The sequence below is a fragment of the Halichoerus grypus genome, chromosome 5 (assembly GCF_964656455.1).
Source record: "Halichoerus grypus chromosome 5, mHalGry1.hap1.1, whole genome shotgun sequence".
NCBI classification, from domain to species: Eukaryota; Metazoa; Chordata; class Mammalia; order Carnivora; family Phocidae; genus Halichoerus; species Halichoerus grypus.
In genome coordinates, this window is record NC_135716.1 from 60,758,096 (window position 1) to 60,784,103 (window position 26,008).

Below are 26,008 nucleotides of genomic sequence, written 5' to 3' on the forward strand. Positions count from 1 at the left end.
AGACCCTACCCAAGGAAAAGAAAGGGTAAGAAACCGAAAAAGAAATGAGAATTTGATGGAAAAACTTCATTATTTCCAGGAGTTCAGCCTAATCCACTTGTCCTCCCTATTAACTCCTAGGACCAAGATTTACTACTTAGTATAAGGAATAATGCAGAAAATTATTAATATATGATTTGGTTACTTAAAGTCCTTTCCCTATTTTTTAATCAGGTTATTTTAATTTTGTTATTGTTGAGCTATAATTCTTTCTACATTCTGGATAATAACCCCTTATCAATACAGACATTTCCCCAAAGAAGATATACAAATGGCTAACATCATTAGCATCATTAGTGATGCTTAACATCACTAATAGAGAAATGAAAATCAAAACGATAACGCAATATCACCTCATACCCATTAGGATAGCCACTCTCAAAAATGCAAATTACAGCAAGTGTTGGTGAGGACGTGGAGAAACTGGAACCCTTGCGTACTATTAGTGGGACTGTAAAATGGTGCAGCCACTACCAAAAACAGTAAGGAGTTTCCTCAAAAGATTAAAAATAATTTACTATATGATCCAGCAATCCTACTTCTGAGTATACAACCAAAAGAGATGAAAGCAGGATCTCAGAGAAATATTTGCAAACTCATGTTCACAATGGCATTATTCACGATAGCCAAGAGGTGGAAGCAACCCAGTGATGGATAGAGAGAAAATGTGGCATATACATACAACAGAGTATTGCTCAGCATTTAAAAAAGAAGGAAATCCTGTCACATGCCACAACATGGATGAACCTGAGGGCAATATGCTAAGTGAAATGAGCCAGTCACAAAAAGACAAACACTCTATGATTCCCCTTATACGAGGTATCTAAAGTAGTCAAATTTATAGAAACAGAAAATAGAACTGTGGTTCCCAGAGGCTGGAGAAAGGGAAATAGGAAGTCGTTCAATGGGAATAGAGTCTCAGTTTTGCAAGATGAAAAAGTTATAGAGATGCACAACAAGGTGAATGCAAGTTAATGCTATTAAACTGTACACTTAAAAATGGTAAACTTGATGTTTTGCTTTCTTCCTCTTTCCTTCTTTTCCCTTTTCCTCTACTCAATCTGCCCCCAACTCAAAATATATGCACTGGATCAACAAAACAGAGGAAATAAAAATGAGCATTCTGCTCTTTTCCCTTTGCAGTTCTCCACAACAAGCATTAGTTGTAGTTCAGAAATGAGGGAGTGAAGGAGGGCACGTATTGGGATGAGCACTGGGTATTCTACACAACTAATGAATCGTTGAACACTACAACAAAAACGTATGATGTACTATATGCTGGCTAACTGAACATAATAAAAAAAGAAAAGAAAGAAAGAAAGAATGAGGGAAAAGTTGAAGGGAAGCTCAATTCCAGGCTTCTAATTTCGGGGAACCAGAACATTTCTTCCAATTCAGGCTCAAGCTGGCAACTCTATTAGGCAAGAGGGAAATGTACTTGAGTACCCAAGATCTTTAAAACCAAATGAGAAATTAATTTAAATAATAAAATATTACTATGCTCTTTCACATTCATAGTTAATGTACTAAAACTGATCTCAAATTAAAAGCCAAAATAAATAAATAGGCAAAAATAAGAAACAACACATAGACATAACATTTTCTTTATTAACCAATGAAACAAAAAAAATAAGAAAACAGATCTCACAAATGAATAGCTATTCCATTAGAAAATACTTCATTCTACAATCTCTTTGAGCTGCTTTTCCATCAATTTCATCAGGTTTTGTTTCTTCATTTCTGTTTGGGTGGAAAGTCCCATAATAAACAATAAGAAAAATAATTCCAAGGACAAGAGTAAGAGCTACAGTGATACTGATAGACATAAAATAGTCTGAATTAAAAATAGAGACTGGGGAAATCCAGAACACAACCAATATCCCCACTGTGGCCAGTACCCTTACAATATAATAACAAAACATTGGACATTTGGTATTCTGTCCCTTAATATTAAAAAATGTAAAAGTAAGAATGAATCCAACAACAACTCTGTATAAGAATTCCATACTTATAGAAGCACAAAATTGAGTTTGCTTTTTAAATGCCCACAATATCCCTAAAAACCAAAGAAATAACAACAGAAATAATGCAATCTTAACATTTAAGAATAAAAGAAGTACAACACTCAGCATCCAAGATAATAATGTAAACAACTTGTAAAAGAGGTATGTGAATTTGGGACAGAATCCATTAAGGAGATTTTTATCAGGCAAGGATTTTCTTAAAGCTACTTGATAATCAACAGTTGACCCAGAAATAGCACAGCAAGAGACCATAATGGCTGCATCTACAAAATAAAAAATAAAAAATAGATATACTGTTATAGGAATAATAATAGCAATATTAAATTACTATATGCCATACATGCTTTATCTTTATCTATATACACACACCTAAAACACATCAAGTACTTTATATACTCATCTCACCTAATCCTTTGAAATAGATATTAATATTCCCATATTACATATGAAAGAATTGCTGCTTAGAAAATACACATATTACTTGACTTAAGTCACACAGCTAGCAAGTTGCAGAGAGCTGAGATTTGAAGCTAAATCTGCCTGATTTCAAAGTTGGTGTACTTAAATGCTATATTAGATTAGACTGCTTTATAAGATTTTAAATTCACTGTACAAATTTTATTGTGCAACTGGTATAATAGAAACTGCACACTCTGGAAGTCCTCTAAGAGACTACAATTACAGTCCTAGCTTCTCCAGTCTCTTTGGCTTTGACCTTGAATATATACTTAATTCACAAAGAGACAGCATAATGGGGGACAGCAGTAAGAAGGAAGGGAGGAAGAGAGGGAGGTTAAACAGAAAATTCAATGTAAGTATAAGGTATTAACAAGCTCAATTTCCCATTTCTCTAGATGATGAATCAAATAAATAAATATATTCTAAAACTTACAAATTTCTATAGACTTGACATCTTTACCCCTTTTCTCCACCAACAAATAACAGAAGTTCATTATTACTTTGCAAAGGCATGCCATTAGCCCCACTGTCAAAGCTGAGAACTTTTATAAAACTGAAAGCAAAGACATTAGAGGATTAGAAAGAATTTAAAGCAGAATACAGAATGCTATTCCTTCCCACTTAGTCTCATTGGAGGTCTATATATTAGGGTAAAAAGGCAATTTACTTAAAATAAATTGACCTATTGAAGAAGATTATGATGATTTTAAATGCCTTTGTCTACTCTCCTGGTTTTACAATATTCCATTCTGAACCATACCATTAGCTGGACTTTTTTCTTTCTTTTTTTTTTTTTTTTTTTTTTTTTTTTTTAAGATTTTATTTATTTGACAGAGAGAGACACAGCAAGAGAGGGAACACAAGCCCGGAGAGTGGGAGAGGGAGAGGGAGAAGCAGGCTTCCCGCTGAGCAGGGAACCCGATGCAGGGCTCGATCCTAGGACCCTGGGATCATGACCTGAGCCGAAGGCAGACGCTTAACCATCTGAGCCACCCAGGCGCCCCCTTTTTTCTTTCTTCTTTAATTCAAACATATTTTAATTAAAGCACTGCTTTCCCCTAAATTGTCCTATGATTTTTTTCTCTAATTAGTTTTAACTTCTACCAAACTAATACATATATATAACAATTGAACAAATAAACAAAAAAAAATTAATACATATAATTTAAAAGTCACTAAGCTCTACCCCTCCTCACTTCTCAGTCACAGCCCCCAGAAGAAATCACTAAAACTCTTCTAACTTTTCTTCTGACATTTATTGCTGTATTTGTAAATAAATATTTTTTACTTTATCTGCTTTAGATACTGCTTCTTGATTTCCTCTTTGGAAAGAAGAAAATTTAGCACATACACACATAAATACACACCTTCCTTGCATTTTCCTCTCCTTCTGTCTAGCCCCACAGAGTAACATCACAATTTTTGGTAAAAGTCAGTATTTGGTGTTTATCTTATAAGTATGTAAGTACAGATTTTTTTTTTACTGCTCAGCCAAGTATTACACTGATTTATTACCTTTCTTTTAAAACTGTTCATTGTTCCTTCACTTGCTTAGTTTTTCATAACCCTATCAATATTTCTTAGGAAAATCTTCAAATTAATTAATTAGTAAAACTCCCCTATATACACATCTATTAATTTGTTCCTTTTTTCTAAGAATAGGATCCTATTGGTCTAAGGTGGTTGTTCTCAAGTTTTGCTTTCTGCCTTCCCGGAAATTCCTTTCACTTCTCTTTGGTTTTAACTTCCTGTTTCCTGTTTTCAAGTCTTGATTTATTCTCATGTTTTGATCAAGCATTCTCCAGATATTCCTGAGGGATGTTGCACCTAAGCAAAAAATTTTTGAGACCATGTATATCTCAAAATGTCTTTATTCTACCCTCACATTTGATAGTCTTGCTAGAAACAGAATTGAAAGTTAAAAAATGTGGGGTGCCCCGGTGGCTCAGCCGGTTAAGCATCTGCCTCCTGATTTTGGCTCAGGTCAAGATCTCAGGGTCCTGGGATCAAGCCCCAAGTCAGGCTCTATGCTCAGCACGGAGTCTGCTTGTCCTTCTCCCTCTGCCCCCGCCCCGCCCCTGCGTGCTTTCTCTCAAATTAATTAATTAATTAATTTTTTAAAAATCTTTTTAAAAAAGAAAGTTAAAAAACGTTTTGGGAGGGTGCCTGGGTGGCTCAGTCGTTAAGCATCTGCCTTCAGCTCAGGTCATGGTCCCAGGGTTCTGGGATCGAGCCCCGCATCGGGCTTCCTGCTTGGCATGAAGCCAGCTTCTCCTTTTCCCACTCCCCCTGCTTGTGTTCCCTCTCTTGCTGTGTCTCTCTCTGTCAAATAAATAAATAAAATCTTTAAAAAAAAATGTCTTCGGGGCACCTGGGTGGCTCAGTCAGTTGAGCGTCTGGCTTCCACTCAGGTCAGGGTCCTGGGATCAAGCTCCACTTCAGGCTGCCTGCTCAGCATGGCAGAGGGGGGGTTGTTGCTTCTCCCTTTCCTCTCCCTCTACCCTCTACCCCCACCCCGCTCATGCACTCTCTCTCTAATAAATAAAAACCTTTAAAATTTTTTTTAAATGTTTTCCATTGAAACTTTAAAGTCATTGCTCTATAAGCTCTAATTTCAAGTAATACAATTAAGAATTTCAATGCCATTCAGTTTCTCGCACATCTCATAGAATGTTATCTTTATCCTTGCTTCTCCGAATGTTATAATGATAGGCTCAGTATGGCCATTTTTATTCACACTTTCAATCTAAAAACCCACATCCTTCAGTGATATGCTGTTTTATTCTTTGGTGGTTTTGCTAGAAATCACAACATGCATATTTAATATATCAAAGTTTTATGTTAATGTTTTACTTCATAGATGGGTTTATAACAAAAGTAATGAAGCTTAAATTTCAGGGACTCACACCTGCCCAAGTCCTTCCAAGCCTAGCAAAGCCCTAGCAATGTGTTCACTCTGTCATATATTTTTGTAAGATTTGGGAAAATAAGACATTTTAAATGCAGTTGATTAAATCCCCTGTCTCTACTCCTACTTACTCTCTCTTATATTTTTCCTTGGTGTATTGAAGTGGCTGTGGTCATTTTAGAGACCTAAGGGAAACTGAGTTGAGAATACATTTAGTTTAGGTTTGAGAAATATGTTTATAAGACCTGTTTAAATAATTAAGATCTCACTAAGTGACAGAGCTAAGATTCTCAGGCAGTTTGCGTGATATTAACACTTCATGGGGTGCCTGGGTGGCTCAGTCCTTAAGCGTCTGCCTTCAGCTCAGGTCAGATCCCAGCGTCCTGGGATCAAGCCTGCATCGAGCTCCCTGCCCTGCGGGAAGCCTGCTTCTCCCTCCCCCACTCCCCTGCTTGTGTTCCCTCTCTCTTTGTGTCTCTGTCAAATAAATAAATAAAATCTAAAAAAAAAAAGATACTTCACTATATTGCCATCAACAGGCCTTTGATTACTTAACATTAGGCATAATGGTCTAGCCTTATCCCCTTGACATTATTAGTTTGACACTATTTCCCATTTCTTACTAATCTACCTGCTCTAATATATTTTTCTGATCATTTAGCTAACCTAACATTAAATCACACTCTATCCAAACTAAATTCCTTGTCTTTACAACCATATCTTTGCTTATGTATTTCTCAGTCTGAAATGACCTTGTCAAATTATGCATATACAGATTATTATTTTCTTTCTGAGTTGATATTACTAACACCAGTGAAGAAAACCTAAGACTACCAATATTTATTAAATGAGACATCAATAATAAACTAGTGTTGTCAATTCAAACAGTATTGAAAATTAGTTACTTCATCAAAAAAATGAGATATATTCTGATTTTGTAGCACATTAGTAAAGAAACTGCCAGTGTTTTTCCAAACTTAACAATCCAAAAAATATACATATTATTAATAATTTGTGAAGTTGAAAGCTTTTCTAAGTTAAAATAAAAAACAAATTTCAATCAACTATGCTAAAAAACAGATTGAATTTTTCTATTCTCTCTACAAAATTAAAAATTATCAAAAGTCAGAGTATGCAGCCAAAAAAATTAGAGTATCAAAATAATAAAAAAAAATATATTGCTTTTCTTCCTCTTGTGAAATTTGTGGCATTTGTCAGCTTTTTTATATCTGTAATGTAATTTATTTTTTTTAAATGTTCACTTTCCTACCTTTTATGGACTGAACTGTATTCCCCCCAAATTCATATGATGAAGCCCTAAACTTCAATGCGACTCTATTTTGAAATAGTGCCTTAAAGAGTTTTTTAAGGTTAAATAAGGTCATAAGGGCAGGGCCCAAGTCTGATAGGACCGATGTCCTTATAAGAGGAAGAGACACCAGAGATCTTTCTCCATACACAGAGGAAAGGCCATGTGAGGACACAGCAATAAGGTGGCCATCTGCAACCCAAAGAGAGAACCCTTACCGGAAACCAACTCTGCTGGCACCTTGATCTTAGACTTCCCATCTCCAGAACTTTAAGAAAATATATTTCTGATGGTTAAGCTGTAGAATTCTATTATGGCAGGGGCGCCTGGGTGGCTCAGTCATTAAGCGTCTGCCTTCGGCTCAGGTCATGATCCCAGGGTCCTGGGATCGAGCCCCGCATCGGGCTCCCTGCTCCGCGGGAAGCCTGCTTCTCCCTCTCCCACTCCCCCTGCTTGTGTTCCCTCTCTCGCTGTGTCTCTCTCTAGCAAATAAATAAATAAAATCTTAAAAAAAAAAAAAAAAGAATTCTATTATGGCAGCCTACACAGACTAACACAATATCTAATTTGTTTTCATATTATATTCTTTTTCTTAAATACGGTCTCTCTAAATGTTTTAGTTTTACACTTCAAATAACCCAAATCCACCTTTGCTTTACCTTTTTTCTGGACTATACAAGGAATTTAAAACACTTTAACTCCATTATCTTCTACCAGACTTACATGTTATCACTGTCTTATACTTTCCTTCTATTTTTTTCTTAACTACATAGTATTATTTTTATTTTACAGTCAGTCTTCATTTAGATTTACTCACATATTTACTATTTTCTTTCCTCTTTATTCCTTCTTGCATCTCAGAACACCCCTGTCCTGCATTAAGTATATTCTTTGGAATTTCCTTTAGTAGTGATATGCTAAGACATGGATTTCTTTTACTTAGTTGCTTGTCAGATGAAGGGCTTCCTGAATCTGTGGGTAGGTGACTCTCATCATTTCTGAAATTTTTTCAGCCATTAACTTTTCAAAATTACCTCTGTTCCATTCTTTCTCTCCTCTCCTTCACAGACTCTACTCAGAGGTATATTAAACCTTCTCATCCCACCTTCCATGTCTCTTAATATCCCTTTCATATTTTCTATCTCTTTGTCTCTATAAAGTATAATCTGAATAATTTCTTCTGATCTGGCATTGAATCAACATCTATACAGTAATGTCTTATCTGCTAAGTTTTTAATTTCAATTCTTAAATTTTTTCATTCTCATAAATTCTACTCTTTTCTTTTTCAAATACACAATTCATTTTTTATAGTTTCCTATTCTATATTTTTCAGTTCATCATTTACCTCTTTCAACACAACAGGATGTATGTCTTATACTTTGCAACTGTTAATTTCCAATATCTAAGGGCTTAATAAGTTTTTTTCTATTTCTGCTGTTCTTACTCATGATGCCTTATTTCTTTTGGTGCTATAAATTACTGTAAGCCATTCATTTTCCTTGGAAAACTATCTGTGAAAATTACCTGAGGCCCAAGAGTAAGTGAATTCCTCCAGGGAGGATTTACACTTGTTTGTGCCAGATGGCTAGGGTCACTATCAGTCTGGGACCACTTTAAGCTATATTCATAGCTTGGCTTTTATTAGTTTGTTTTTGGGTTTTTTGTTTTGTTTTTTGGACTAAAGATGAGAATTTTGATTGCAAATTGTTATATTGTTATGTTTCCCTGCTCTACTCAGCAGCAAGGCAATATTCCTTGCTATCTCTTGAAAGTAGATACTTTTGCCCTGAGGAGGGTACTTTTTGGGGTAGCAGTTCTACAGATTAGAACTTTCTATCAGACATCCCTTCCTTATGAGGACTGAGTTTTGTCTTCAGTCCACACACTGGAAGCTATCAAAACTGAATCTGCTACTTACAGGTTTGGTTAAAAAAAACAAAACAAACAAACCAAAAAAACCCTCCAGGTATAAATGCCTTTGGAATCTTATTTAACCCTGCTGTGTTCCCACTTTCAAGTATATTTTGGCCTCTCATATCAGACTGTTTTATGGTTTTATGAAGACTTTTGAAAATATCCAATTGTTTACATATTTTCAGAGAGAGGATTAATTCATATAATTTAGCCTTTCAGTGGTAAAGTTTATTTAAATAATCTGTTTTCCATCTGCTTTCCATCTTCTAAACATTTGTTGATATTCTAATCTGCTATTCTACTCTACATTCTCTTTGTCCTTGTGGGTTTATATGGTTTTTACTCCTTTACTCTCCTTTTTAGTATAATTTCAGGAAAGTGCAAAGATAAAAGAATATGTTCAGTCTTCTGAAGTAGTTCTATATATAACCTGATTTTTTTTACATTTTATTCTTCCTGATTGTCAAAACAATATATGAGTACCATAGAAAATTTTTAAATTCAGGAAAGTTTAAAGATGAAATAAAATCATTCATAATCCTACTACCCAGAAGCAGCCACAGTTGACATTTTGCATGTTTTCTTCCATTCCTATATAATAATTTCTCTGTATCCTTAAAAGTATGATAGAAAATTTGGCAGTGAAGAGCTTTGCATTGTGGGAACTCTTTCCTTTCTGTCTCTTGGCCATTTTGGTAGCTGCTTTTGGTTGGGGCCACCCCACATGTAAGGCAAAAAGATGGTGGCCGCAAAGAAGATGAAAAAGTTGCTGGAGTCAATCAACTCTAGGTTCCAACTCACTATGAAAAGTGGAAAGTATGTGCTGGGGTACAAGCCGCCTCTGAAAATGATCAGACATGGCAAAGCGAAACTGGTCATCCTCACCAACTGCCCAGCCTTGAGGAAATCTAAAATAGAATACTACACCATGTTGTCCAAAACTGGTGTCCATCACTACAGTGGCAATAATATTGAATTGGGCACAGCGTGTGGGAAATACTATAGAGTATGACACTAGCTATAACCGATCCAGGTGATTCTGATATCATTAGAAGCATGCCAGAACAGACTGGTGAACAGTAAATCACACAAAATTTTTCTTTAATAAAACTGACCAGAGCTTGTTTTAAGAAAAAAAAAGTATGATAGAAAATTTCATAAATTTTTTGCCTAAATTTTATTTTAGAATTACTTTTCTATGTCATTAAAATTTATTTATAAATACTATTTCTAGTGGCTACATCATTTTTTATACTAACAGTCTATAATTAGATTTCTCATTTTTTGCTATTTTTAACTAACATCTCAACTTCTTACTTCAAGAAGAAACTAAAGGATGAGGATAGAACCCTAACATAAAGATAGCTGTTACTGGATCCCACTGCTGGTATGGATGCTGTGTACTACTTGGAATCATCAGAAAATCTACCATAGTATAGGCTATAAGCTCTAAATGTTGAACTTCTAGCTTCAAGAACTATATGATATAGAACTTTTAAGCACAAACCCACAAATTCTTTGAATCACAAGGAATACAAAGTCTCCTAAGTACATTCTCTTTGATGTATTACTAACAATCAAAGTAAAGGTAAAAATATTAGAAGGGACTACAGTCTAGAGGTTTATGCGAAATTGGAAACAAGAAGACTGTTTGAGGGAATGAACTGATCTCACAGGTGACTCTACCATAGAAGGAACTCCAGGGAAAATGATAATCTGTTCCTCTGAGATGAATCCAAGTATACACAGAACCAGAGTCATTAATGAAAACTGGGGCTATTATTTAGCAAATGGATTTTTTTAACATCTCAAAATAAATACCTAAAAAGATTTTTTTAATGAAAACACCAATTGTCCTTTAAAAATGAACGTTTTACCCTAATGAGGAAATCTGCTAGAGAGGAGGAATATATTGGCCAACTTACAAAATTTTCACAATTTTGTGGCACTTGCACTTTCACCCAATGACTCCAATTCTGGGAATTTACTCTATGGATATACTTCACACATGAAAAATGATTCCTGCATAAGATTACTCATTGCAGCATTTTTTTTACAAGAGTAAAATATTAGAAACAACCTAAATTAACATAAACATAGGGCTTGTTAAATAAATCATGGTACATCCATAACTTGTAATACTATGCAGATAATAAAAGTGAATGAGAGAGTTCTTTCTGTACTGATATGGATAGATCTCCAAGACATACTGTTAAGTGTAAAAAGCAAAGACAATTTTTATGTTACTATTTCTGTAAAAGAAAAAAGAGGGAAAAAAGAATATAGATTTTTTTAAAAATTTTCTGAAAGAATCATCAAAAAACTGACAATAATAGTTTCCCTTCTGGGCAGACAAAAGAAGGAATGGGAAGAAGGGAGAGGGAGACAATATATCTTCATATACTTTTTGATATTTCCACAATATACTTCTTTTCAAAAAAATGAATAATTCTAAAAAAACTGTAAGAAAACTTCCAAAACCTTTCAAAGAGTTATGTAGTTGAGGGGCGCCTGGCTGGCTCAGTCAGTTAAGCATCTAACTCTTGATTTCGATTCAGGTCATGATCTCAGAGTTGTGAGATCAAGCCCCATGTTGGGCTCCGTACTGGGCATGGAGTCTGCTTAAAGATTCTCTTTCTCCCTCTCCCTTTTCCCCTCCCCCCCCAACAAAAAAATATTAAAAAAAAAAAAAAAATCTCAGAGCATCCATTTAACACAGGGTGTTAGGAAAGACTTACACTGACTGAAATTTGCTTGACCATGTTCCAGAAAGATGTAGAGCTGCAAAACAAGTTGTGGGCAGCCTTCCAGGTAGGTCTCAAATAGCCTGAGCATGCTCAAATCAGTCATTCTATCTATAACTTCTTTATGTGGATCAATTTGTTCTTCCATAAAGTTATCAGTTTTGCTGCTATTTTTGAAAGCCACATGATAACCCTTTTTCAAGGCAAACCAATACCTGTAAACACAAACATTTATCTTCAGTAAAATATTCTTTATAACATGTTAATATACATAATAATTTTGGAAAAATTAACGTGTTTAATACAGAATTTTCTAGGGTGCCTGGGTGGCTCAGTTGGTTAAGCATCTGACTTCATTTAGCTCAGGTCATAATCTCAGGGTCCTGGGATCAAACCCCATGTCAGGCTCCTTGCTCAGAGGGGAATCTGCTTGTCCCTCTGCTCCTCCCCCCACTCATGCGCACATGCACGTACTTTCTCTCTAATAAATAAAATCTTTTTAAAAAAATTACAGAACTTTCCCACAAACTTTCTCCACTACAAATTTCTTTCAACTCTGTGAATATCTCATGGTAGCTTTATTGCAATTCAAACTCCATAAACTTTGGGGCACCTGAGTGGCTAAGTCAGTACAGCGGCTGCCTTTGGCTCAGGTCATGATCCTGAGGTCCTGGGATCGAACCCCACATTGGGCACCCTGCTCAGCAGAGAGTCTGCTTCTCCTTCTCCCTCTTCCTCTGACCCTCCTCCCTCCTCATGGTGCTCTCTCTCTCTCAAATGAATAAAAAACCTTAAAAAAAAAAAAAAACACTCCATAAACTTTAATTGCATATTTGATAGGCACTGTATGCTAGCACGGTTAAGCATACATGATCTCAATTCATCTTCATAGTAATTATGTGAGATGAGTAGGTATCATTCCAATTTCACAGATGAGAAAACTAAGGATGAGAATGGTAGAGTGATTAACTAAAAGTAAAGGGCAGACCAAGACTCCAAACCTAGATCTTGTAATTCCTAGTCTCAACCACCACTTTCTGAAAGACAAACTGCAATTTTCAATTCATGCAAGTTATCTTTTTTTTTTTAAGTCAAGTTTTTCATGCAAGTTATCTTAACTACAAGACAGATACATGCTCTTAAAATGTCAAAGTTGAAGATGAGACTGAACCTAGCAAACAATTACTCAATATCTACAAGGTGCTAGGCTCTTTGACCATTACCATCCTAGAAAATACGTAACTTCTCAAAGGCTTTTAAAACACCCTTGCTCAGGCTCTTCTTTTTAAAGAATTTTAAAATGAACATGAGTTATCATCATACAAGTAAAACTAATAATAAAACATATTGAGACACTTATTTGAAGAAATTTGGGGCTAGCAAAAAGGCAACAAGGATTCTAGCCCAAAGTTTATCAAAACTCTTTATTCCTCAGTTTCCTCATATAAAAATAAGGGCAGTGATATATAGCTTGTTTCAGTCGGCCCCTTCTGTCAACGTTTCCCATTTCAGTAAATGGTACGAACATTTACCATGTCGCTCAGACCAAAAACATGGAAATAATTTCCAACTCCTTTATTTTTTCTCATACCCTAAAAAAATTCTTCAGCAGGTTCTCTTGGTTCTGGTTCTATCTTCAAATATATCCAAATCTGAACACATCACACATCATCACTTCCGCTGCCTCAATCCTAATTTAAACAGCCAACATCTCTGGTCTAGATTACTTCAACAGCCTCATAACTGGTCTCCGATTCTATTCCTGCTCCCTATGCATCCTATTCTGTATATAGCATCTAGACTGAACCTGTTAAACATAATTCAGATGTCACTCTGCTGAAAATGTTCCAATGAACATTTTGTTCCATCAAACTTAGAATACAACCCAAAGTCCTTACCATATTTTAAAAGGCCCTTCATAATCTGCCTCACATACACTACCCCCACTACCTTTCCATCTCATTTTTCTAGCACTTCCAATATACCCTTCTTACTGTTTTTCCCAACTTAAAGGCTTTTGTCTTTGCTACTCCATCTGCCTGGAACTCTTCTGGGTCTGATGTGGTAGATGTTGGTCCAGGAAGTTCTACACATGCATGGCACAATCTCCCATGAACACCCATGGGAGGGCATGCCTGATCTCTACTTCTACAGAGATTCTGAAGAGATTGGGAAAAAAAAAAAAAAAAAAAAAAGCAGGCTGCTGCTAAAAAGGCTGTGACCAAGGAGGAATTTCAGGGTGAATGGACTGCTCCAGCTCCTGAGTTCACCACTACTCAACCTGAAGTAGCTGACTGGTCGAAAGGCATGCAGGTGCCCTTGGTGCCTATTCAGCAGTTCCCTACTGAAGACTGGAGCGTTCAGCTGGCCACTGAAGACTGGTCTGCAGCTCCAACTGCTCAGGCCACTGAATGGGTAGGAACAACCACTGAGTGGTCTTAAGCTGCTCTTCCACAAACTCTTAAACAAAATGGAAATAAGGCTGACAGTAATTAAACAGTTTCTTATAAAAATGAAAATTTAAGTGGTGCCTGGGTGGCTCAGTCAGTTGAGCATCTAACTCTTGATTTCTCCTCAGGTCATGATCTCAGGGTCATAGGATCGAGCCCCGCATGAGGCTCTGCACTCAGCACAGTGTCTGCTTGACCCTCTCCCTCCCCCCACTTGCACATGCATGGTCTCTCTCTCGCTCTCTCTTAAATAAATGAGTAATCTTTAAAAAAAAAAAAGAAAATTAAAAAAATTTTTAAAAAACAGAAAATTTACAAATTTACTCAACTTCATTCAGGTATCTACTCAAATGCCACTTCCTCACAGAAGTCTTTCCAGATCACACCATCTAAAGTAGTACTACTCTCCATCATATTCTCTTTATCCTGTGTTTTTTTTTCATCACCACTTGATATATTACTTATTTTTATCTTTACCTCCTCACAAAAATGAAATCTACATGAAAGCAAGGACTTTGTTTTGTTTTGCTAATCAACTAGAACAATAGCTGGTACATAGTAGGTTTTCAGAAAATATTTACTGAATGAATTAGTAAATGAAAGCTCGTATTTCTTCCGTAAAGAGACAGTAGATAGGAAAGAACTTTGAAAAGCTGGAAGTAAAACACAAATATAAGATACTCCTATCATAAACAAGATACATACAAACATGGATATACAAAGATTCATTATGTGGCAAACAGAAGTATGTTTTTAGGGGAAGTGGGTAGGGGAATGGGGTAATTGGGTGATGGGCATTAAGGAGGGCACTTGATATAATGAGCACTGGGTGTTATATGCAACTGATGAATCACTAAATTCTACCCCTGGAACTAATAATATAGTATATGTTAACTAAATTGAATATAAATTTTAAAAAATTTTTAAGAAGTATATTTTTATCACAGTTTTAAATAACATGGTCTATTATATTCATTGTGGGCTAGATGCCAAGGCAGAAAGCCTACAAAAATGATGGTGTCCACTTTCAATGACCTTACAACCTAATAGGAAGGTCAAGCCTGTAAACTATTAGCTGCAATACAAGGCAGAAGAAATAACTACTCAATAGAAATGTAAATACTCTGTTGTAAAAGTACAGAATAAAAAAATGATGGAACACTCCCTAGAATTTATAGGTGAGATTTACAGGGAAAGTTGTGTTTGAGTCTTTTCTGGGTATCTGGCACAATAGGAAGTTCTCATATGTATATTATATAATACTATTATGTAATACAATATCATGTTCCTGTTCCAAGTAGATTATAAACTTTTCACAAATATTAACAGGTACATACCCACAGCATAGAGGGGGATAGGTAGCAAAGCATAGTGGCTAGGAGTACAAATTCTAATAAAGCCAGAATGCCTGAGTTCAAACCCCAGCTCCATCACTTCCTAGCTTAACCTCTCTGCTCCTGAGTGTCCTCATCTGAAAAGTGGAAGCATTCATCATATCCACCTCACTGAATTGTGGTGAAGAAATTTAATACATGTAAACTGCTTAGACCAGTACCTGGCACATGTTAAGTACCATATAGGTGACTATTAAACAAACAAAAAAATAGCTGTTTATAGATGTTCACATTAACATTTTCAGTAACTTTAGGGAGCAATTTTTCCAATTCTGTAGCAATTAATGGAAAATCAATACAAAGTTCTGCTTATCTAAAGGATAACTTCATGGGAAAGGGGAGTATGAATATAATTTTTTAGTCAATAAGATATTGTTTCAGTTTTATGGAACAAATGATTAAGAAGCCAAAGGAAAAAAAAACAAGGGAGCTTTCTTAAATTTTGTCACAACATATTCTTTTATTTTAGATAAAAAGGCACCAGCTTCCACTACTGATGGATTACTTTATATCAGGCTAATCCTCCTACTGATGACAGTGATAAATTCTAGACAAAACATAAAAGAGAACAAAGCACAGAAGAGGAACCAAAAGTAAGAAGAAACAAGAGGGCATTCAATCCTTGAAAAAAGGGCATCATACTGTATGAGATACACATTTATCTGGCTTTTCCTCTGAAGACATCCCATAGCCCAAAGGGCACAAAGCAGATACAGCTCAAGCAGAAAATCAAAATATTACTGGCCCAAAGAATCAAAGGACTGGGTTTGAATCTACCGGAATGGTTAGAAATTAAAGGGGGGGGGAAGTCTCAGGAAAGAGGAAGCCACAGAGTAGAGAACACCCAAGTCTGCATATACTCTCCTCTGATACATGGTTGACCCCTTACTATGTTTGTGTGGGATGAGACTCCAAGGAACTGAGGAAAAATTCGCCAGAAAGAACCTAAGCAAAGATTTCAGCAGCTGTCTACCATAAGGAAGAGTCTAGAGTTTGAGTTCCACCAAATTAGAGGGGCTTGGTCGATACTTCAGGCATTCCACTGAAACCCCAAAAGAGACATGTTTTAGGAGTAAAGACCATATTTCAGGTCTGAGAGATTTTTCCTTGAACTAAGAACAAAATCAAAATACACCTTCCCTAACAAAACCTAAACCAAGCCTCTGTAACACAACAAGGTAATTTGCCAATAATTTAACATCTGCTTTTTCTTCAATGGAAGATAACAGAAACTAGTCTCTACAAAATCTCAATCACAATGTCCACTACACAATAAAAAATAACTTGACATGCAAATAAACAGGGAAATGTGACTTATACAGACGAAAATCAGTTAACAAAAAACATCAGTTAATAGAAGCATACCCATAGATGACTCAGATGTTGAAATTAGCAAACAAACTAAAGCACAGAGAAAAAAACTGGGGAAAAAGAGTCACAGAATCTCGATAACACAGGTGTACACAAGTCCCAAAAGAAAAAGAGTGAGATGATGGGGCAAAAAAAAAAAAAAATTACTTGACAAAATACTAGCCAAAAATATTTTCTAAATTTGATCAAAAACAACATACAGATCCAAAAAGTTCAAAGAACCCAAACAGTAAAAATACAAACAAAACCATACATAGGCCCATCATACTCAAATTGCTGAGAATTCAGTATAAAAAGAAAATCTCAAAAGTAGAGAAAAGAGATACAGTCCATCCTGGGAAACAAAAAGAATGTTAACTGACTTCTCACCAGAAACAACAAAAGCCAGAAGATGACAATATCAGTAGTCACGCAAAATGTAAATGGATTAAACACTTCAACTGAATGAGACTGTCAAACTGGATAAAAAAAATCAAGATTCACTTTTGGTGCTTTGCAAGAGATTCTCTTTAAACTCTTTGTTTTTGATCAAATTTCAAACAGATAGTTTGAAAGGAAATTACCAAAAATTGTTGGTATGGTTATATTAATATCTCAGACAAAAGAGACTTCAAATCAAGGAATATTACCAGGGATAAGGAGGGTCATGTCATAACGATGTATAAGAATCAATTCTTCATGAAGACATCTGTATGTACCTAATAATGGAGCTTTAAGATACGGGAAGCAAAAATTGTCAAAAATAAAAGGAGAAAAAGACAAATCCATAATCTTAGCTGAGGATTTTAACACTTATCTCTCTCACCAATTGAAAGAAAAACAAGGCCAAAAAAAATGTATCAGTAAGGATATAGAAGATTTTAATAACACTATCAGCTTAATCATCCTAATTTACATGCATAGAACACTACATTCAACAATGGCAAATTATAAATTCTTTTCAAATGCACATGGAATATTCACCAAGTTAGACTATGTGCGGGGCCTTAGAACAAATCTCAGTAAATTTAAGAAGGGTATAATCATACAAAGTATGTTCTCTGACCAAAACAAAATTAAATGAGAGATCATCAACAATAAGATATCTAGGAAAATCCCCAAATATTTAGAGTTTGTGGTAAAAGGTCCAGATCCTAAAGTTTCATAAATACTGCAACCTAGGAAATCTGAACATTACTAAAAGACCTCTCTCTAAAGAGTTTCAGATAGAAAATAAGAAAGACAGTCCAACTGTTTAATGCCCATTTAAGAAACTCTAAAAAGAAAGAAGGAAGAATCTGTGAGAAAAGGAGATTCATCTCCCATTGTACTCTATTTTATACAATTTGAACTTTTTTTTACAATGTATTTAAAAGGAGCAAAAATAACATCCATATTTTAAATAATTCAAATGTCTTTCATATACCCATCAAAAGGAAAGTCTCCTTTGGCAAAGAAAAAGGTTTTATCACAAATCATACATAAAATGGAAATGCAAAAGTGTCATCTAATTTATATTCTGGAAAATGAAACGTTCTTCTCCACAGACCCCTGAGCAGTAACAGCGTACTTAGTAAGAACAGGCACTTATATCTAATAAATAATTCATGTTGATATTCCTTGTCTTTCATCTACCAACACAAACTCAATTTAGCTATCCTATAGGGAAATGAATCCATAATTTAGTATATCTCAAGTTTTTCTATACTTAGTCGGCACAATCCCTAAGATAATTTGGCCCATTTTTACTGTTTTAAGTCTTGCTTATTTCTCGCTATTTGTCTCAGTATTCTGCCACTTCCTACACTAACATACAAAGATAAAGAAAAAGAAAGACAAAAAGAAGGAAGTGTCTTTGTTTATCTAGCTGGCATTTTTCACTAATAGCCAACCTAATTCAATTTTTCCTTTTTCCTTTTCTCTAATTATTTGAACAGGCAAAATATTCACATAATTCAAAAATCAAAAAGTTATTCACTGAAAAAACTTCATCCCACTCCTATGACCCAACTACGCAGGTTTCATGCTCCCCAATGACCACAAGAATTCACTGTTAGTAGTTTCAGGTGTACCCTTCTAGAGTTTGTTTATGCATATGCAAGCAAGGTTATAACCAAGTATATAAGCCTTTCACCGCCTTCTTTTACACAGATTGTAGCATATCATAACTGCTGTCTGCACCTGTCTTTTCACTTGAAAAGACTTCTTAGACAGTTTCTTCAACAAATGGTGTTGGAATAACTGAACAGCAACATGCAAAAGAATGAAACTGGACCACTTTCTCACACAATACACAAAAACAAATTCAAAACAGATTAAAGACATAATTGTGAGACAGGAATCTATCAAAATTCTAGAGAAGAACACAGGGAGTAACCTCTTTGACATCAGCCATAGCAACTTCTTTCTAGATATATCTCCAGAGGCAAGGGAAACAAAAGCAAAAATAAACTATTGGGACTTCATCAAAATAAAAAGCTTCTGCACAGCGAAGGCAACAATCAACAAAACTAAAAGGCAGCCTACGGAATGGGAGAAGATTTGTGCAAATGACATATCTGATAAAGGGTTAGTATCCAAAATACATAAAGAACTTATCAAACTCAACACCCAAAAAAACAAATAATACAATTTAAAAATGGGCAAAAGACATGAATAGACATTTTTGCAAAGAAGACATCCATGCCTAACAGACACATGAAAAGACGCTCAACATCACTCACCATAAGGGAAATCAAAACTACAATGAGATATCACCTCACACCAGTCAGAATGGCTAAAATTAATAACACAGGAAACAGGTGTTGGTGAGGATATGGAGAAAGGGGAACCCTCTTACACTATTGGTAGGAATGCAAACTGGTACAGCCATTCTGGAAAACAGTATGGAGGTTCCTCAAAAAGGTAAAAATGGAACTACCTTACAACCCAGCAATTACACTACTAGGTATTTACCCAAAGGATATAAAAACACTGATTCGAAGGGACGCATGCACCCCAATGTTTACAGCAGCACTATCAACACTAGCCAAATTATGGAAAAAGCCCAAATGTATATACACATATACATACAATGGAATATTACTTGGCCATCAAAAAGAATGAAATCTTGCCATTTGCCACAACATGGATAGAGCTAGAGTATTATGCTAAGTGAAATAAGTCAGTCAGAGGAAGACAAATACCATATGATTTCATTCATATGTGGAATTTAAGAAACAAAACAAATGAACATGGGGAGAAAAAAAAGAGAGGCAAGCCAAGAAACAGACTCTTAGCTATAGAGAACCAACTAATGGTTACTGGAGGGGAGGTGGGCAAGGGGGATGGGTTAAACAGCTGATGGGTATTAAGGAGGGCACTTGTGATGAGCACTGGGTGTTACATGTAAGTGATGAATCACTAAATTCTATACCTGAAACTAATATTACACTGTATGTTAACTAGTTGAAATTTAAATAAAAACTTGGACAGAAAAAAAATACATCTTGGAGATCTTTCCATTTCAGTACATAAAGTACTTAACATTCTTTGTAATAGCTATGTATGCCATTGCCTTGGATATACCATAAACTCTACCAGCAGACATTTAAACTGTTTCCATTTTTTCACTTTTACAAAAAAATTGCTATGACTGAAAAATTGTGTACATATGTCATTTTACGTGTATGCAAGTATGATAAATTCCCAGAAAAGAAACCTCTGACCTGAAAGTATATGCATCTGAAATATAATCAAACTGCCCTCCACAGGGATTGTACCAATCTACACTACCATCAACAAAGTATGAGAGACCTGTTTTCCCATGCCTTTCCAAGAGAGTATATTATCACCTGGATTTTTGCCAATCTGGCAAGTGACAATATATCAGTGAAATTTTAATTAGCATTTTTTTAAAATTATGAACAAGGCTTAGCTTCTTTCACACAATTTAAAAGCCACTTGCATTTCCTTTTTTATGCACTACCCTATTCTTTTCCCACTCTTCTACTGAAAATTCCCATTTTTTATTCTATTTCTAATATATGTTTCTTTTACTTTTGACTTTAGAAGCTCTTTAAATATTAGAAAACTAGCCCTTTGTTGGTTATAAGTTGCAAATGTTTCTCCCTGTTAATGTTGCTTTGCTTTTTGCTTTGCTTTTGTTTTTGTTTACTTGGGGAATTTCTGCTTTTGTTTATTGACATGGATTTTTTATAGGTCAAATCTATAATTTTTATAGTTTATGGGTTTTGAGTTATGGTTAAAAAATCTTTCCTGATTCCAAGGTTATAAAGGAATTCTCCCATGTTTTCTTATAATACTTTTTTTTTGCTTTTTTATATTAAATATTTGATTCAGTTGGAATTTATCCTGGGGTCTGGTACCTTACCTGGAAGTATAATCCATAACATGCAATCTTAAATTATCCCAACTCTAAAGTTAATCAAAACTTTACTGTTCTTATGCTGCATATACTTGCTATTATTTCCTCTTACTTCTATTCTGGTGTGTATTTCTACAATCTGTGGTCTTTATATGGCATACAGACAAAAAATTCTTTTCTTATCCTTGTGGTTTGAATTTAGAGGGGTGGGGGAGTAGGGCTACTCTGAAAACAAAACTCTTCCAATTTATCCTTTCAGATGTTCTGTCTAGGAGGAATTAGAACCCATATTTTGTCACATTAAGACTGGGAGGCTGAAGACATAAACTGCAACATTTTAAAGTTTTCCCAATACCCAACTCTATGTTTCTATCAAGCTATTTCTAAAGATTTCACCTTCATCACAGAATAGGCTAAACCCTTTTCAAGATCATGTGCTATGCTAGGGTATGGGCTTAGCCTGACTTGCATATGAAGGTCCAATTATAATTTACATAGGCTTTTTTTCCCCAAATTGCTACCCAGTTGTTCCAACATAACTAAATTACAGAGCAAAAAATCATTAAGAATGTAAAATCTCTATATGACACTATCAACTACATTTACTAAATTTCATTTATAGAATACTACAACAACCAACCACAGAACACATATATTTCAATTATATATGAAATCATAAAGATGGACCATATGTTGGGCAATAAAACGAACCAAAATAAATTACAAGAGATTGAAATGTTAAAAGTATGTTAGCTGATCATAACGGAATTAATTAGAGATCAATATCAAAATATCTACAAAAGACGTGAACACCCGAAAAATTTTTTAAATACACCCTAACACTTGGGTATAAGATGAAATCACAAAGAAGGAACAACCATTTTTTGAACTGATGGATAATGATATGTTGTGTTTTTACATCATTGTGTTTATTTAAAAACACAACATATCAAAATGTCTGGAATATAGCTAATTCAAGGGTTTGGAAAATGTTTATAGCTTAAATGCTTTTATTAGAAAAGAAGGAAGGGTTAATAGTAATAATATAGGTTTCCATAGAAATGAAGTAGAAAAAGGAAAGTAAGCTCTAAGTATATAGAAAGAAGAAAATACAGATAAAAGCAAAAATTGAAATAAGTAAGACAGAAGGAATAGAAAAAAATTAACAAAGCCAAAATTTGGTTCTTTGAAAAGGCATAAGAAGAAATTGATAAACCTCAAACAAGATTGCTGAGGAGTAGGGAGGAGAAAGAAGGTTAGAGAATACAAAATGCCAATATCAAGAATAAAAAAGGTGACATCACTAAAGATCCTATAGAGATCAAAACTATAACAAGGGAATATCAGGAACAACTTTATACCAATAAACTGAACAACTCTGACAAAATGAAAAAATTTCCTGAAAAACACAACTCACTAATACTGACAAAAAATCAAATAGAAAATCTGAATAGATCTGTATCAAAGAAATCTAATTTGTTCTCAAAAATCTACACATGTTAACTCCATCCAATTCATTTTTTCAAACAATTATGGAAGAAATGTGATGTGACCCTACAGGTCACATCAAACTTAATGGTAAAACATTCAACACTTTATCCCTGAGATCGGGAACAAACCGAAAATGTTGCTGTCATCACATCTCTTCAACATTTTACTGGAAGACCTAGACAGAGAGAATGAGGTAAGACAAAAAAAATAAAAGGAATAAATATTTTTTTTTTTTTTAAAGATCTTATTTAAGGACTCCTGGGTGGCTCAGTCTGTTAAGCGTCTGCCTTTGGCTCAGGTCATGATCCCAGGGTCCTGGGATCGAGCCCCATGTCAGGCTCCTTGCTCAGCGGGAAGCCTGCTTCTCCCTTTCCCTCTACCCCTGCTTGTGTTCCCTCTCTCGCTGTCTCTCTATCAAATAAATAAATAAAATCTTTAAAAAATAATAATAAAAATGTAAAAACAAGTATAAATGAAGAATAAAATCATAATCATCTCAAAAGATGCAGAAAGAGCATTTGACAAAGTACAACATCCATTCATGATAAAAACTCTAACAAAATGGGCATAAAGGGAACATACCTCAACATAATGAAAACCATATATGACAAACCCAAAGCTAACATCATACTCAATAGTGAAAAACTGAGAGCTTTTCCTCTAAGATCAGGAACAAGACAAGATATCCACTCTCATCACTTCTATTCAACATATTACCAGAAGTCCTAGCCACAGCAACCAGACAAGAAAAAAGAAGTAAAAGGCATCCAGACTGGTAAGAAAAAAGTAAAACTGTCACTATTTGCAGATGACATGATATTATATATAAAAACCCTAAAGACTCCACCAAAAAACTATGAGAACCAATAAATGAATTCAGTAAAGTTGCAGGATACAAAATCAACATGCAGAAATGTGTTGCATTTCTACACACTAACAACAAACTAGCAGGAAGAGTAATTTTTTTTAAAAAATCCCATTTACAACTGCATCAAACAGAATAAAGTACCTAAATAAAATTTAGCCAAGGAGGTGAATTTAACCTTTACTCTAAAAACTATAAGACATTGAAGAAAACACAATGGAAAGATATCCCATGCTTGTGGACTGAAAGAACAAATATTGTTAAAATGTCCATATTACCCAAGCAATCTAAAAATTCAGTTCAATCCCTATCAAAATACCAACAATATTTTTCACAGAACTAAAACAAATAATCCTAAAATATGTATGGAACCACAAAGGCTCCTGAATAGCCAAAGCAATCTTAAGAAAGAACAAAGTTGGAGGCACCACAATCCCAGGTTTCAAAAAAACAATAGAACAGATCAATGAAACCAGGAGCTGGTTCTTTGAAAGAATTAACAAAATTGATAAATGCATAGCCAGACTTATCAAAAAGAAAAGATAAAGGACCCAACTAAATAAAATCACAAATGAAAGAGGAGAGATCACAACCAACACCACAGAAATACAATTATTATAGGAGAATTTTATGAGCAATTATATGCCAACAAATTGGGCAATCTGGAAGAAATGGATAAATTCCTAGAAATATATAAACTATCAAAACTGAAACAGGAAGAAATAGAAAATTTGAACAGACCCATAACCAGTAAAGAAATTGGGTCAGCAATCAAAAATTTCCCAACAAACAAGAGTCCAGGGCTGGATGGCTTCCCAGGGGAATTCTACCAAACATTTAAAGAACTAACACCTATTCTTCTCAAGCTATTCCAAAAGATAAAAATGGAGGGAGAACTTCCAAACTCATTCTCTGAGGCCAGTATTATCTTGATTCCAAGACCAAAGACCCCACTAAAAAGTAGAATTACAGAACAATATCCCAGATGAACATGGATGCAAAAATTCTCAACAAGATATTAGCTAATCAAATCCAACAGTACATTAAAAGGATTATTCACCATGATCAACGGGGATTTATTCCTGGGCTGCAGCGTGGTTCAATATCCACAAATCAATCAACATGACACACCACATTAATAAAAGGAAGGATAAGAACCATATGATCCTTTCTCAATAGATGCAGAAAAAACATCTGGCAAAACACAGCATCCTTTCTTGATAAAAACCCTCATGAAAGTAGGGATAAGGGGGCGCCTGGGTGGCTCAGTCGTTAAGTGTCTGCCTTTGGCTCAGGTCATGATCCCAGGGTCCTGGAATCGAGCCCCGCATCGGGCTCCCTGCTCCACAGGAAGCCTACTTCTCCCTCTCCCACTCCCCCTGCTTGTGTTCCCTCTCTCACTGTGTCTCTCTCTGTCAAATAAATAAATAAAATCTTTAAAAAAAAAAAAAGAAAGAAAGTAGGGATAGAAGGAATATACCTCAACATCATAAAAGCCATATATGAAAGACCCACAGCTATGGGCGCCTGGGTGGCTCAGTCAGTTGGGTGTCTACCTTTGGCTCAGGTCATGATCCTGGCGTCCTGGGATTGAGTCCTACATAGGGCTCCCTGCTCAGCAGGGAGTCTGCTTCTCCCTCTGCCCCTCCCCTTGCTCCTCCCCCTGCTCATGCTCTCTCTCTCTCTCTCTCTCTGTCTCTCTCTCTCAAATGGATAAATAAAATATTTAAAAAAAAAGAAAGAAAGGAAAGAAAGAACCACAGCTAGTATCATCCTCAATGGGGAAAAACTGAGAGCATTTCCCCTAAGGTCAGGAACACGATAGGGATGTCCACTCTCACCACTATTGTTCAGTATTGCACTAGAAGTCCTAGCCTCAGCAATCAGACAACAAAAAGAAATAAAAGGCATCCAGATCAGCAAGGTAGAAGTAAAACTTTCATTCTTCGCAGATGACATGACACTCTACGTAGAAAATCCAAAAGAAAACATGCTAGAACTGATATATGAATTCAGCAAAGTTGCAGGATATAAAATCAATATACAGAAATCTGTTGCATTTCCATACACCAATAATGAAGCAGCAGGAAGAGAAATCAAGGAATCAATCCCATTTACAATTGCACCAAAAACCATAAGATACCTAGGAATAAACCTAACCAAAAGAGTAAAAGATCTGTATGTTGAAAACTAAAGAATACTTATGAAAGAAATTGAAGACACGAAGAAATGGAAAAACATTCCATGCTCCTGGAATGGAAGAACAAATACCATCAAAATGTCTATACTACTGAAAGCAATCTACATATTCAAAGCAATCCTGATCAAAGTAACACCAGCATTTTTCACAGAACCAGAACAAACAAACCTAAAATTTGTATGGAACCAGAAAAGACCCCAAATCGCTAAAGTAATGTTGAAAAAGAAAAGAAAAATAGGAAGCATCACAATCCCAGACTTCCAGCTTATTACAAAACTGTAATCATCAAGACAGTATGGTACTGGCACAAAAACAGACACAGAGATCAATGGAACAGAATAGAGAACCCAGAAATGGACCCCCAACTATATGGCCAACTAATCTTCAACAAAGCAGGAAAGAAATGTCCAATAGAAAAAAAGACCCATCTCTTCAACAAATGGTATTGGGAAAACTGGACAGCTACATGCAGAAGAAAGAAACTGGACCATTTT

At 35.2% G+C, this 26,008-nt stretch overlaps 1 protein-coding gene and 1 pseudogene across 1 annotated transcript in view; one reads left to right on the forward strand and one right to left on the reverse strand.

Annotated features, from left to right (window-relative positions):
• Window positions 1–1,697: 1,697 nt before the first annotated feature.
• Window positions 1,698–26,008, reverse strand: part of XKR9 (XK related 9) — a 29,044-nt gene continuing 4,733 nt past the window's right edge. Inside the window, exons 2-3 of the mRNA XM_036109404.2 lie at window positions 11,393–11,613; window positions 1,698–2,326 (exon numbers count right to left, since the gene is read on the reverse strand). Coding sequence (XP_035965297.1) covers window positions 1,698–2,326; window positions 11,393–11,613 — 850 coding nt within the window. The remainder of the gene's footprint in view (window positions 2,327–11,392; window positions 11,614–26,008) is intronic.
• Window positions 9,371–9,769, forward strand: LOC118546610 (large ribosomal subunit protein eL30 pseudogene; annotated as a pseudogene).